Source organism: Lontra canadensis, unplaced genomic scaffold (genome assembly GCF_010015895.1).
Source record: "Lontra canadensis isolate GAN:19392208 unplaced genomic scaffold, GSC_riverotter_1.0 scaffold60, whole genome shotgun sequence".
Taxonomy (NCBI): Eukaryota; Metazoa; Chordata; class Mammalia; order Carnivora; family Mustelidae; genus Lontra; species Lontra canadensis.
In genome coordinates this window covers 6,308,196-6,322,902 of record NW_022631054.1, presented here as the reverse complement: position 1 = coordinate 6,322,902, position 14,707 = coordinate 6,308,196, and the positions used below count along the sequence as shown (strand labels likewise).

The 14,707-nt window shown below is 40.5% G+C and overlaps 1 protein-coding gene and 1 pseudogene across 28 annotated transcripts in view; both read right to left on the bottom strand.

The window, feature by feature from the left end:
• The window catches only part of MACF1 (microtubule actin crosslinking factor 1), a 337,353-nt gene that overhangs the window by 136,001 nt on the left and 186,645 nt on the right, over positions 1–14,707 (bottom strand). For all 28 annotated transcript variants that reach the window (XM_032877332.1, XM_032877340.1, XM_032877337.1 and 25 more), the window contains exons 22-30: positions 13,172–13,326; positions 11,916–12,042; positions 11,139–11,322; positions 10,544–10,713; positions 5,958–6,136; positions 5,160–5,298; positions 4,299–4,492; positions 2,922–3,084; positions 1,929–2,012 (exon numbers count right to left, since the gene is read on the bottom strand). In XM_032877332.1, coding sequence (XP_032733223.1) covers positions 1,929–2,012; positions 2,922–3,084; positions 4,299–4,492; positions 5,160–5,298; positions 5,958–6,136; positions 10,544–10,713; positions 11,139–11,322; positions 11,916–12,042; positions 13,172–13,326 — 1,395 coding nt within the window. The remainder of the gene's footprint in view (positions 1–1,928; positions 2,013–2,921; positions 3,085–4,298; positions 4,493–5,159; positions 5,299–5,957; positions 6,137–10,543; positions 10,714–11,138; positions 11,323–11,915; positions 12,043–13,171; positions 13,327–14,707) is intronic.
• Positions 9,994–10,511, bottom strand: LOC116879267 (annotated as a pseudogene).

Genomic DNA, 14,707 nt, shown 5'->3' with positions numbered 1-14,707 from the left:
CAGCCCCAGGCCAGGCCCTCTTCACATCTCATGTGGAGGGGCACAAGAACCTCTTACTACTCTCCTACTTTGCTCTCTTCCTAATTTATTTTCTATCCTGCCACCACAATAACTTCTCTAAGACACAAAGATGACCACTTCACTCCTCTGAAAGCTTACAAAGATCTAGAGCAGAGCTTCTCAAATACCAACATGCACACAAATCATCTGGGGATCTTGCTGAAACTGAAATTGTGATTTGGCACGTGGAAGATACTGCATTTCTGACAAGCTCCCAGATGATCCTGATGCTCCTGGTTCTAACATCCCACAATGAGGAACAAGAAGAGAAGGTAAAGCAAAAAGAATTAGACATAGCCTTTCACAGACTGGCCTCAACCTCCCCTTCTTCCTTTTCATAGTCTCTGCTTCTTATGTACCATACACCTTCTAGCTACGCCGGCATATTTGCTATTTCCTCATATAATCGTTATATTTCCACTCCTCTGTGCCTTTGATTATGCAGTTCCCTTTGCCTACAATGTCATGCTTTCCGTTGTCTACTTAGAAAACTCTAGGCAGAAGGCAAACATACAATGAGTTCCTTAAGCAGCCTATTAAAAAAACAGTAATAGTGGGGCACCTGGGTGGCTCAGTTGGTTAAGCGTCTGACTCTTGGTTTCAGCTCAGGTAGTGATCTTGGGGTCATGAGACTGAGCCCTGAGATGGACTCGGTGTTCAGCATGGAGTCTACTTAAGACTCCCTCTCCCTAGGATGCCTGGGTGGCTCAATCAGTTAAGCTCCTGCCTTTGGCTCAGGTCATGATCCCAGGGTCCTGGGATCAAGCCCCACAATGGGCTCCCTATTCAGCAGTTATTAACTAAAGAAATTCACTCATTCAAAAAGTATTGTTGAGCATCTACTATGTACCTGTCATTGCTCTGAATGCTATACATATAGTGGAGAACAAGTTAGAAAAAAACTTGTTTCCTTGGAATTTACATTCTAGTGGGAAGGAACATAATATGTAATAATCTCAGGTCATTTTTATTTAAAGATGTTATCAGAGAAATAGGGAGGGGGGACCAGATCATGCAGGACCTCATAGGCCATATACAGCTTTAGAATTCTGTTATGAATAGGATAGGAAGTCACTGGACAGTTATGAGCAAAAGAATGACATGATCCAATTTACCGTATTTCAGCTATTATGAGGTGCACATTTCCCCCACATTTTAGCATCTCTAAAACTAGAATATGTCTTACAATCAACGGTATTTGCATAATTGGCAGAGTTTCCTCTTTTCTGGTAGTGTATAAAATTATGTCTGAGGTTCAGAGACAGGCAGTATGTTCTAAAAAGGTAAGTCTGGCTACTATGTGGGAAAATAACCTGTGGGACAAGGGTAACAGCAAGAGATCAGCTCAGAGGTATTAGAACAGTCTAAGGAAGATTCCTTACTTAGGTGGAAAGCAGGGAAATGGGGGCAGGTGGGTGGGTAACAAAAGATAGATCAAGGACATATTGGAAGATGAAGCCAAATGGTTCACAGACCCAACACAGAGTTTATGGCAAAGCGAAGAATTAAGGATGACTCCCAGGTTTTTTCCTTCACAAGTAGGAAAATGGGACACTACTTCCTGGAATAGCAAGACAATGCAAAGTATATTTGAGAGGAAATCCAAAACACTCTGTTTCTGACATGGCAGGTTTAAAAAACCCATGGATCATTCAAAGAGTGACTCCTTGAATCAGAGCTGATGTCTGGTACCCCTCTGAGCATTCCCAAATGTAGGGTCAGGAACACTACACATCTGCACTAACTGGAGGATGGGGCCAGCTGCTCGCAGCAGCACTTATTTGTCCAGAAACAAACCCTACAGCGACAAGGAAGATCTTCCCATGCTGGAGATCATTTATGTACCTTTGGGGATATGCTAGAGTTACCTTTACAATAGTGGAGTATTGCTGGGAAAATTTCTGACACTGGTCCAGCTTTGTCTGATTCTTCTCGATTTCTGCAAACAGATCCTAGAAACGAAAGTATCACAACAACGTTATCACTGTCCCTATTGTCGTCAAAATAGCTGAGCATTTATTATGTTCTAAGGCAGTTTTCAAATCTTAGCTACATCAGAATCACCTGTGAGGCTGAATAAAAATACGGATTGCTGGGCCCCACACCCCTGGAGTTTCTGATTCGGCAGGCTGGAGTAGAGCTGAGAACTCGTGTTTCTAACAAGCTCCCAGGTGATACAGGTATTACTGGTCAGGAATCCACACTTCGGAAACCACTGTTCTGCATATTTTACATGTGTCATTTCATTTAACCCTAACAATAATAACCTTATGAGTGAGACAGGTTGAACAAGTAACAAACTATATCCATTTTGTTAATGAGGAAGTAGAATACGGACAGGTTAAGTAATTTGGTCAAGGTCTCATAGTGAGTGAGTGATCCAGGACTGGAATCCAAGAAATCTAACACCAGACTTCATGCTCTAAACTGCAATGCTACACAAAACAAGCCACCAACCCCACCCCCACAAAACAACAACAACAACAAAAACCATCAAGGAAAAACCACTTCAAATAATTTTTGTCTGTTCACATCTTTCTGGGTTGTCAGTGCCCTGTGTTCTCATCCTCGTAAGATCAAATGCAGTTATCAAGAAACAAAATGAAGCGAGATAATTTTAATCTGTCCAATCTATGGTTCAATATAGTCACTACAACTCCTGACTGGAAGGCACCTAAAGAGTGTGTCTGGCCTAAATGCAAAACCAGTATCATCTTGAGACCATTCTGGTTGAACTCTTTTCAGAAGAGGAGGCTCAGAATGTCTTACCATTTGGGGGAAGCTTATAGGTAGTCCATCATCATCTTTTACAATGAATTAACCCTCCTGCCCCCCAACTTACACCACGCTGTCACACCCACCGTCTGCTGGCTGAGCTGCTCCGACAGCACTCTGCTATCCTCTGCCTGGCCTGGCTTCATCATTTCCTGCTGGGCAGTGGTTTCCTCAATCCATTTGATGAGAGTTCCATGGCAAGCTCTGTAATCTCCCAGAACTTCCTGGATACTTTCTAGCTCAGATTGGCTGGAGGAGTAAAGGAAAAGACACTACCATCAGATACTTCAGTACAAACAATAAAATAAATGGTTGTGATTCCCTCCTTAGCCCCTTCCTCTAGTTGGGTTTGATCACAGAGGATACATCTTTTTATGGTGGAACAACAGTGCAATGCCGAGACCTATGCTTGTACCCGGTGCCCTGTGGGGTGAAGGTGCAGTTGTGATGCTAGCCCTGGACACTGCCTGGGAGCATCCCATGATGATTCTTGTCAAATGTTTATCTAGGTTGCCAAGGACTGCCAGGTTGCCAATAAGGTAATGCTGGTTATACACTTCTGTTTCCTGATGACAGTACCTGACAGGTACCCTAGTTATGATTTAGGGAGCGCTGTAATTTATTGGGGAAAGGTGGACGAAAATAGTTATTTTCTGTTAATTTTGGTAACAGTTTCTTATATCACTTTCATTAGTCTAACTAGATTTTGAATAGTAATTCAATCATAGAGAATCAATCCAAACTTAAGAGTTGCTAGAACTCCTCTCTCCATATATTTGCCTACCCAGCCTAGCCTCAGAAAGGTCATTTTTTATCTTTCTTATTCAACTCAGACAACAGAAGGATTTCAGTTAATACAAATAAAAATCACTGGGGCACCTGGGAGGTTAAAGCCTCTGCCTTCGGCTCAGATCATGATCTCAGGGTCCTGGGATCGAGGCCCGCATTGGGCTCTCTGCTCAGAGGGGAGCCTGCTTCCCCCTCTCTCTTTGACTGCCTCTCTGCCTACGTGTGATCTCTCTCTCTTTCTCTGTCAAATAAATAAATAAATAAATAATCTAAAAAAAAAAAAAACCCAAAAAACAAACAAACAAAAAAAAAAACGCTGATTTAGCAAATTAAAGTGGAAGCAAGAAATTCTGCAAAGCCCCACTATGAAAAATGGCTCAGAGCTGGAGTCATTGTCTTCATGCCTTAACTAGATAAAAACTGGAACAGGAGCAGCATGGCTAACAAGATCATCACTGCTGATCCGAAAGCAAGTCTCAGGTCTGTTTTAGGGTTGGTAGTCCCAATTTTCTATCATTTCTCTTGTCCAGAATTCATATTGTCATTCAATTTGTATCCTTCTCTATCATTTCCTGCCTTTAAGTAAGAATACACAAATATAATTCAACTTCTGTTTAAAACTTAGTTCCTGAATAGGTTAAAAAAAAAAAAAAAAGGGTGAGGTCACCACTTACCGGGTCTCCAGCTGAACAATGACCCGGTGCCAACGGTCCTGTAGCTGGGAGCCTTTTTCCTGATAGCGCTCCAAATCCAGGTTTCGCTCTGGGGTCAGACGACTCAGCTGCTCTGCCACCACCTTGGCCTTGGTGATTTCCTCATCCAGGACTGAAAACACTGAATTCTTGTCCTTCACATCACTAAGCCAGTGCTATAGAAACACAAGTACAGCAACAGGTTAAATATACTCCATGCAAAAAAAAAACTAAGGTAGAAAACAAGGACATTGCCTACAGCTGGCTCCACATTATATCTGGAATTCAGAAACTAGACCTTATAATGTTTGTGCTAGAAACATCTCCACAGTGCTCATGCACACCAGGAGGCCCAGGACAGGCAGTACAGTACAGAGACATGTGCAAAGAACTAGTGTTTGAAACCCGGCTCTCCCACTTACAAGCTATGAAACCAAGATAAATTGTTTAGCCAGTCTGAATCTCATTCTGCTCATCTGTGAATAGAGATAAAAATCTCTTCCCTACCCACCTCACAATTCTGTGAGAATCAATGAGATAACAGCTAAGTGATTTACAAACTTACAGTACAACCATGACTGTATCTGATATGGCTGTGATTTTACTGGGGAGAAAAGGGAGAAAATAAATAGAAAGTCATAGTCCTTTATTTTCCCTTTCCAGCTAGACATATTTCTCAGTCCAACTTCTTTGAATGCACATTAAAATATATTAAATATGATATTCTGCCTAGTTCAAATGCAAAATTCAATCATTGTCATGCCATCCAAAATTGCATTTCTCTGCTAACCCGAAGCAATGGATATGTTAAGTCAAGCTCCTATGAAACTCAGAGCAACCAACCAGTAACGTAGACCGATGGGACTCCAGAGCAGAGAGATCTGCGGGTACTGCTTCTTCTTGACTTAGCTTAATCTCATAACCTTTGACCAAGAGTTCAGCGTCCTGGATGCTACGTACTATAACATCGATTGTCTTCAGCCTATGAGGGTAAAGTCACCTTCGTTAACACACAGAATGAGCTGAGCCACAGACTTGGAGTGCTGTAGAGAGGTTCCCAAATGTGACTGCTAACATCAGTTTTACCATTACTAAATGAAGACAGGGTTTCACAAAAACAAGAAAGCGTGGTAAACATGTTGCCAACTTAAGCCAATTCAAAATATAGTTCTAGGTGATACCAGGACATGCACACATGTGGTGGACTCATGGGAGAAATGATACGAGGCCAGAAACCCACTCAACACTACAAGAGTCTAAGATCTCTGACACCTCATGGCCATGATGGGTAGAGGGCAAGCCTCCAAAACCTATATTTAGTTTAACTGAAAATTTTATTTTATTCTTTAGTGTCCCTTTTCTTTTTTTTTTTTTTTTTTCAGAGTTATCTAAACAAACAGAAATGAAGTACAAAATAGTCCTAACACTACAACTCCATCTCCCTTTCTGTGTCACTGGCATTTCTTCACTGGACCCCAGTGAACCCGCTCCATGTTGCCTGGAACTAAAGCCAAGGTCTCGTTTCTATGACTACGTGCTCTTCAAGATCTGCTACCTCTCTGGGTTTTTCATGGAACACTCCAGGCCCTTCTCACACAGTGAAAATACCGCCCTTTGTATCCAAATCCTCAGCTTACTCACTTATTCAGGTAGACAGTGGACAGACCATATACATGGTCCATTTTCTCCACCAGTAGATTGAGCTCTGAGCGCAGGCTTGGGACACTTGAACCAGATGGAGACTGATGAAGAAAGCTATTGCATTTCGTGGAAACAACATCAAACTCTGACCTCAGCTGCTGTAAATCCTCTTGAGTGCGCTGTCAGGAACAAGATACGCAACAAAGATGGAGACAGAGTTGAACACAGAAGTTAGAAAAATGTTCTTGTTTGTAATAAGCATATACTGCAAACCACCTAAATGCCCACATATAAAGGAGTAGCTGAATAAACTACAAAATAGTGCTGATGGGGGAGGACGGGAAGAACACACACAAGTATTTTCTGAATATAGTATTTGGACTGTAGGCTACAGACAAAAGGAACCAGAAATAAATGTTGAACTCTAGTTAGTAGGTTTGTTTTTTTGTAGTACCATGAGTCAGTAATTCTAAAACTACTTATTGGGGCACCTGGGTGGCTCGGTGGGTTAAGCCTCTGCCTTCGGCTCAGGTCGTGGTCTCAGGGTCCTGAAATCGAGTCCGCATCGGGCTCCCTGCTCAGCAGGGAGCCTGCTTCCTCCTCTCTCTGCCTGCCTCTCTGCCTACTTGTGACCTCTGTCTGTCAAATAAATAAAATCTTTAAAAAAAAATACTTATCTCTGCATGTTAGAACTGAGCAGTAAGTAAATTTACTGTGGATAATGTAAAGTAGGTTTTTCAGTCTTGGGGAAGGGAGTTACAATTATGGAAAGAAGAGAGATTAGTATGAACCCTGTGGTACTAGTTTGGAACCAGATGAAGATAGAGACCTAGGAATTCATAGTTATGTCTGTGTGTGTGTGCATGAGTGCCAGAGAGAGGGATTGATAAATTGATCGATATCAGCATATAACCTTTGTGATACATTCATATATATATGTGTACACATATATGTGTGTGTGTAGGTATATATATACATGTATATATACATATATACAATTATATAATTACATATACCTACACACACACACACATACACACACACATAAATGTGTGTGTGTGACATAGGGGTGTTTTTGTATATGTGTATGCAAGTGTGTATTTATAAGCATGTATTTTTCTAGCTCTCTCAACTGAGCAGGCCTAGAAACAATGACACCCCAATAATAATGAGCATACTCAGCACCCAAATCTTGGTTTCTAAATAGCATTCTCCATCAAAAGGAAGTGAGACTCCTTGGAGAAATGGCTGATTATAGAGGTGGGGCTGGCAAAGGCAAAGCGAATCTGCAATATTTTTTTTGCTGTTGAGAAATAAGAAAGCACTCAAAGAATGGTGGGGACATTTTAAAATGATAGGGATGTCAGCTTGAAGCAGCTCTCAATGGCTAAATTTTGGAAATTCTGAACATCAAAATAAAGAGAATAACAACTTACAAACCTTAAGCAACACATGAGTCCATAAATCCATAATGACATAAAGAAGGAAGAAAGGAGGAAGGGAGGCAAGCTCTTCCCTTTTGGTAGAATAGAAATTTATTCTATTGTAGTATAATAGGAATAATGTAAAAAAAGTAACAGAATTAGAAAATCACCCTTTGGGAACAGTCACACCAATTAATTCAGTCAAGAATCAACACGAGATGCTAAAACTAGTTGGTAAAAGTGTGATATAAAACAAGTTTTTATATAGTCTCAAAGTATCTCCCCACAATTTGCTTAGTAATTATAAAAGGGAAAGAGCAACAAGTGATACAAGTTATCACCAGTAATGGGACAAATCAATATGACATGCCTCCTGAGGTCATGCACTTAGGACATAAGATCATTTCTGCAGAGTTCCTGCCAAAAACACGTAACCTTTATCTAATCATGGAGAAGCCTCAGATAAACACAAAGGGACATTCTACAAAATAAATGACCTGCACTCTTCACAAATGTCAGGAGCATGAAAGATGATGAAAAATCAAGAAATTGTTTCAGGTTAAGGAAATATAAAGAGACATAGCAACTAAACACAATGTGTAGTAAGTACTGGATTGAGTCCTGTACTAAAAATATTCTCTGGTGTGTGCGGGGGCGGGGGGTGGTGTGGGGTGCCCAAAATAGGTATTAGTAGGCCAACTGATGAAATTTTAATGAAGTCTTGGATAACAGCATTATATCAATGTTCATTTCCTGATTTTAATCATTGTCTTCTGGTTACATAAGAGACTATCTTTATGGTGCCTGGGTGGCTCAGTCGGTTTAAGCATTCAACTCTCAATTTTGGCTCAGGTCATGATCTCAGGGTTGTGAGATCGAACCCCATGTCAGGCTCTGCACTGAGCAGGGGGAGTCTGCTTGAGATTCTCTCTATCCCTCTGCTCCTCCCTCCAGGCTTATACATGAAAGTTATCTCTCTCTCACACAAATAAATTAATAAATCCTTTTTTTAAAGGTTTTATTTATTAATTTGACAGAGAGATAGTGAGAGCAGGAACACAAGCAGGGGGAGTGGGAGAGAGAGAAGCAGGACTCCCACTCAGCAGGGAGCCTGATGTGGGGCTTGATCCCAGAAGCCTGGGATCATGACCTGAGCAGAAGGCAGATGCTTAATGACTGAGCCACCCAGGTGCCCCTCAAATAAATTAATAAATCTTTAAAAAGAAAGAGAGAGAGCCAACCCTTCATTTCCGGAAATGCACAATAAAGTATTTAGGGATAAAAGGATTTAGGGATAAAAGAGCATCATGTATAGAACTCACTCTCAAGAAAAGAAAAAGATTATTATAATGTACATTTATAGGAAAATGATAAAGCAAATAAAGAAAAAAGTCAACATTTGTGTGATCTAGGTGAAGGCCATACGACAATAAAAAATTTTCTGTATACTGAAACTACTTGAAAATAAAAAGTAAATCCAGAAAAGGAAGGTCCTTTAGAAGAGCTAAATATTAACATTTCTTGGAATGTTCTATTTTTGCAGGACAAACAGATTTCAGATGACTACAGAAAACTAAAGTTTCAATATGAAAATTATAGGTTTTATGGTAGGCCTCATTTGTGAATTTAAACCCATCTCAGCCAAAGAAAATTACACTGCCCTCTCAACCTCTTCTTCAAGCTTAGGAATAATTGAGAAAGGTAAGAAAAATCATTCCTCCTAATTTTGCCAGTCCTTTCCATTTCTTTAAGCTCCCAGATCAAATCCACTATTCTTCATAGAGCTCTCTCCTATGGTCCCATGTAGAAATGGTCTAGTGATACTCTAAATTTCTATAGCTATGTTTGCTTTGAAACCTGCAAGTACTCTTCATACTATCTTATGACATCTCTTATACTGAAGGTCCTAATTGTGACTTCAACGTTTTATCCTGAACTATACCATAAGCCAAAAGCAAAGACCTTGGCTTACTCTCTTTACATGCCTATGAGCAGGTAACAAAGCCATTAATATTTGCTTTTACTTCAAAAATACTACTCTACACTTTGATGGCATTTCACTTTTTCAGAAAACTCATTATATATACTCTGTCATTTAACTTCCAAAGTTTTGTGATATAGTTTGGACTCATCCATTATCTTCATTTTATAAGAAAGGAAACTAGGATGAGAGTTAACTTGCTAAAAGTCAAGTGTGCATCAGAGCCTAGAGTAGAATCTGAGTCTTCCCTTGTATTTTTTGCATCTGATGGCTGATGGCAACCATGTCACAGAAAATAACACATGCACGTCAGGGATAGAGCGGACAGCAGCATCTCTGCTAAGCAGTCTTAAAACATGTAGCCCAAATGCGGTGCTTAGAACAATCTGCCAGTCTGTGTGCCTTCCCAACTGTGTAGAAAACTAATCAATAGTCAGAAACACAGAAGGAGCTGAAATCATGCTTTGCCATAGATAAAAGGCATCTGCAGGTTGTAGGGAAGAATTCTCAAGTAGGAATGCCATGAGTCTGTTGCCTTATTTCTTAAGCTCCACATTGTTTTTGTTTTTGGTTGGGTTTTTTTTTTTTTTGTAGTTTTATTAACACAAATATGAGGTGCACAGCAAGCTGTCTATTCATTTTCTTCACTGCACAGCCTGGCATTGGGATTGGTGACTGATGGCCAGCTGGGCTGCTCTTTCCACCATGGCTTTGTGGTTCTTGGAGTAGATCTTGTGAGCTATCTCTGCACAGTGAGATTTGTTGCACTTCAGCAGCATTTCAAGTTCCTGGATGTCATGTGCTAGGAACTTCCGGAAGCCACTGGGCAGGCAGCATGTGCTCTGCTTTCTTGCTGCTCTCATAACCAATGTTGGGCATCAGGATCCGGCCCTTGAATCTTCTGCGCACTCTATTGTCAATGCCTCTAGGTTTCCACCAGTTGTGCTTAATTTTGACATATTGGTATGACTGGTGCCAGATGAACTTCCTGGTCCTCTTTTTAATGCTCTTGGGTTTCACCAGAGGTCGGAGAGCAGCCATGATGCCCAGTAACAGATGGCCGCCAGTTCCGCTGACAGCACCAAGGAAGAGAGGGTACAAGCTCCATATTGTCTTGTCATCCAATTCACCCTGAACGCATTTACACTGCAGCCAGCACCCACCCTGCTCTTCAGGCTTACCTCTTGTTCTGCAATCCTTAATGCATTGTCCTGCCGGGCATCTTTGTCAGTCCTAGAACTGGCTGGAGACTGAATTCGTTTGACCAGCCGCTGTTCACACTCTTCCAGCCGTAGTCGGATATTCTTCAGCTCTGAAATGTACATCTTGGCCACAGTTTCCTCTTTGTCCTCTGTAAATGCAGAAGCACAGGATAACATGAAGCACCACAAGAGAGGTCAACAAACCTAAGAAAAATAGATTCACCCTTAGATAGAGGGCAGCAGATCTGACATTCCACATACTAAAGCAAGACCTTATATAGGGGGAACATTTTGCCTGATCCTAAGTTCCCTGCATTGTATACTCATCTTTAAAGATCCAAACATGCTATAGCCACAAGAAAATGCGATACGTTGATTAGCAATAATGCCTGAAATAGGGCCTTTTTGAACATGATCTGATTCTGAGAATTCATCTCTATAAGTTTTTCCCTATCTCAAGTTTTGAGCCCCTCAAATGGTAAAAAGGTGGTACTTTCTAGCTTTCATGAAGGTCTAGGAGAACCCTTCAGGGCTCTCAATCCACCACTCTTCTCCCTTTTCCCAAGGCACAAACCATTCTCTATGGACTTCATCAGGTGCTGGAAGTGGGTTTTACAAGCCTCCACCTCTTCTTCCAAGCGCAAACGATCAGATACTGAGAAGACCAGAGAGTCACGGCTATCCTGCAAAAAATCCTCATAGTGGGCCTGGAGAGTCTTCATAACCTGGTGGCACTCCCCTGGTGCTGAGGATCGAAGCTAAAGAGAAAAAACAAGACACAAAGCACAAAACAAAACAAAAACAGAAGAAATTTTAATAGAATGGGAACATAATACATTCTCTATTCTCCTTTTTATTGATGTTTAACATATACACAAATCAGGTGCACACACCGTAACTGCAAACATGTTGATTTTTCAGAAACAGAACTTATCCATATAATCAGTGTTTAGATCAAGAAACAATATGACCAGTACACCAGAAGCACCCACTGTGCCCTCCTGGACACAACCCTTCATAATTTTTAATTCACCAGTATTCCTCTTTGTATTGTGTATAGTGTGTATAGTGTATTCCTACATACACACTTATACAAGAGCAGAGTGAAAAGAAGCCTACAGCCTTTGGTTGGCCAAGAAGAGAGAAGATGTCATTTATTTTCATCAGGAACTTCCTTAACCATTTAGGCTGCTGGTTTTTTGGTCCTAGGACCCCATAATTCTGAAACATTATCCCTGACTCCGCTCTACTCTCTTTGGGTGAGTGGGAGTCTCACGGTAATGAGAAAAGTTTCCTTCTGAAAAACGCTTGCCAGTAGGATATGAACCTGAGGTAAGGCTTTCACGCTTACCTTTTCCAGGTTCCAGGTCTTTACAAGGTCCAGGTCCTTCCTCAGATAGTTCCAGGAGATAAGGCTCTTGGTGTTAACATGTAGCTGATGCCAGAGGGCCATCACTTTCTGATAAGATTGCTCCACTCTAGAAACAAAAGAGAATCTGGTGGTAGCTTTTCTAAAACTTGAATTCCGCGTTAGAGACCTTCCAGGGGGGGAAATGTGATTGCCTTAGCAGAACTGGGTTTGTATACTGAACAGAGAAAGGCAAGGAATCAAATTCTAACGCGGCAATCTGTAGAACAAAATTAACTGAGCTATTCAAACAATCTGGACTTATCACAGTGTTATGTCTATGATGTTAGCATACGTTTGGCAGCCTTATAAATGTGATCTCTATATAATATAATCGTGAGAAGTGAGAAGATACGTCCATGAAGAGAAGTAATGGAGAAAAGTAGAAAAAAAAACCTCATCCAGAGAATTGTCAAAAAATGATAATATCAATGCTTAAAAAGTACACTGCTATGGTCTATATATTCACAAAACTGCTAAGGTGTTTGAAAATTAAGAGCAACTTAAAAAGTCATCTGGCATATTAAAAATAAAAAAAACCAAAACTACAGTATGAAGGACCAGAGAAAATTTTTTTCTAAAGCATCCCATGCCTAATTCAATCTCAACTTCTGGACTCACAAACTCACAAATACACAGACATATTCAACACACACTACATTACCTTGAATTTCTTTACATCAAGAAACGTGAGATATAAAGAATAGGATGGAAAACTAGAAGCCAGGGCCTCACTTAAATAAGAGACCTTAAACCCATTAGTTTATCTTTTCCCTTTCCAAAAATCCCACTAAAATTCCAGTGATACCAAAATCAATGGTTAAAAATAACAAACTCGGGAAAACAGAACTCTGGGGTAGGTGGGTTTTATCATTAGCTTCGTGGTATACTTCAGCTTTTAAAAATATGTATGTGTATGTCATTAATAAAATAAGAGAAGAAAATTAACTATCAATACAAAAATCAGTCTTCTGAATTTAACTCAAGAATGATCACTGAATGTATCTCAATTGAACATAAGCATTTACTGAAAAGCTACAACGTAGCTGCCAGTGCAAGATCTGGTATCCTAATAGGAGACCTTTCCCAGAAGAAACTTAAAAACTTGTCTGCTGTGTTTAAGATCACAAATGCAGATTCATCCCTCCATTAGCTCACTCAGGCCAAGCAGCATTTACAATGGGCAACTGAGCAGTTACCTGGTGGCCATCTCAATGGCATCCTTATTGGGTGAGGGGATGAGGAAACAGACCGATGGCACCATTGCCTCATTCCCTGTGGGGCTGATCACTTTCCACTTGGTCCGCTGAGAATTATCTTCCAATACGCACTCATCATTCTTGCAGATGGTGATCTGAGGAGATAAACTCATAAGTTATTGCTAACAGATAAACCAACAACCCATTATGATATGGTACTTGACTCCAAGGCTATGAATTCCTTAAGAAAAAAATCATTTTTGAAATCTGTCATCAATTAGTGAGGTTTCCTGATTTTGACAAAAAGATAACCTAATAAATACGTAACATAGGAAAGGTTGTGACATCAAATACATCAACGAAGCAAGTGTTTGTTCAATGTTTATTACATGTCCAGTAACTTAGTATATGAATGTTATAAGAAGACTGTCTTAAGACCTCCAAGAGCTATCTCTCCGCATCTACAATCATTAGGGTAAAAGTTAAAGGGACATGAATAATTGCAACCTTGCTTTTGTGGTATTTCCTCTTTCTCCCTTCTTGTCATTCCACTCAAATCCCCGAAAAGGTTTAAGCATTCTGAAATCATCAATTCCTTCTCTTGGGAAATAAATAACCAACATGATCATCCCTATTCTATAGAGAGAAATACTGAGACACAGAAAAGTGCCAGAGAAGTTCATTCTTTTGCATTACAAATATTTACTGAGCCTAATATGTGCCTGGAATTTTGGTGGGCCACTGGACATAGAATGGTAAACTGAGAGACATGGTCTATATTCCACATATTCTGGTTGGATATAGAATTAGAATACTGTGTGAAAAATGCAATTTACCAGGGGAATGCATGAAAGGGACAATGACCCAGTCTTGCCTAGAGAGGTAAAGAAAGATTAGTTGGGACCTTGAAGCCACATTAAGGAATTTAAACTTTCTAAATGGAATTCGGGAATTGTTATAGAATGTAAGAAGGGGAATGACTTTTTTTTTTTTTTTTAAAGATCATGCCAGGGGGCACCTGGGTGGCTGACTCTTGATTTTAGCTCAGGTCATGCTCTTAGGGTCTTGGGATTGAGCCCTGCTTTGGGCTCTGTTCTCAGCAAGGAGTCTGCTTGAGGATTCTCTCTCTCTCCTTCTGCCCCTACCCTGCTCACATGCTTTCTATCTTTCTCTAAAATAAATGAGTGAGGGGCACCTGGGTGGCTCAGTAGGTTAAAGTCTCTGCCTTCGGCTCAGGTCATGATCCCAGGGTCCTAGGATCGAGCCCCGCATCGGGCTCTCTGCTCGGCGGGGAGCCTGCTTCCACCTCTCTTTCTCTGCCTGCCTCTCTGCCTACTTGTGATTTCTGTCTGTCAAATAAATAAATAAAATCTTTAAAAAATAAATAAATAAATAAATAAAATAAATGAGTGAATCTTAAAAAAAATAAAAATTAAAATCGTGCTAGTGTAAAGATAAAGAACGCATTGAATTGGGGAGGCGATGCTATGATCCAAGCAAAAGAAACTGATGGTCTAACTTAGGGTAGTAGCTGCA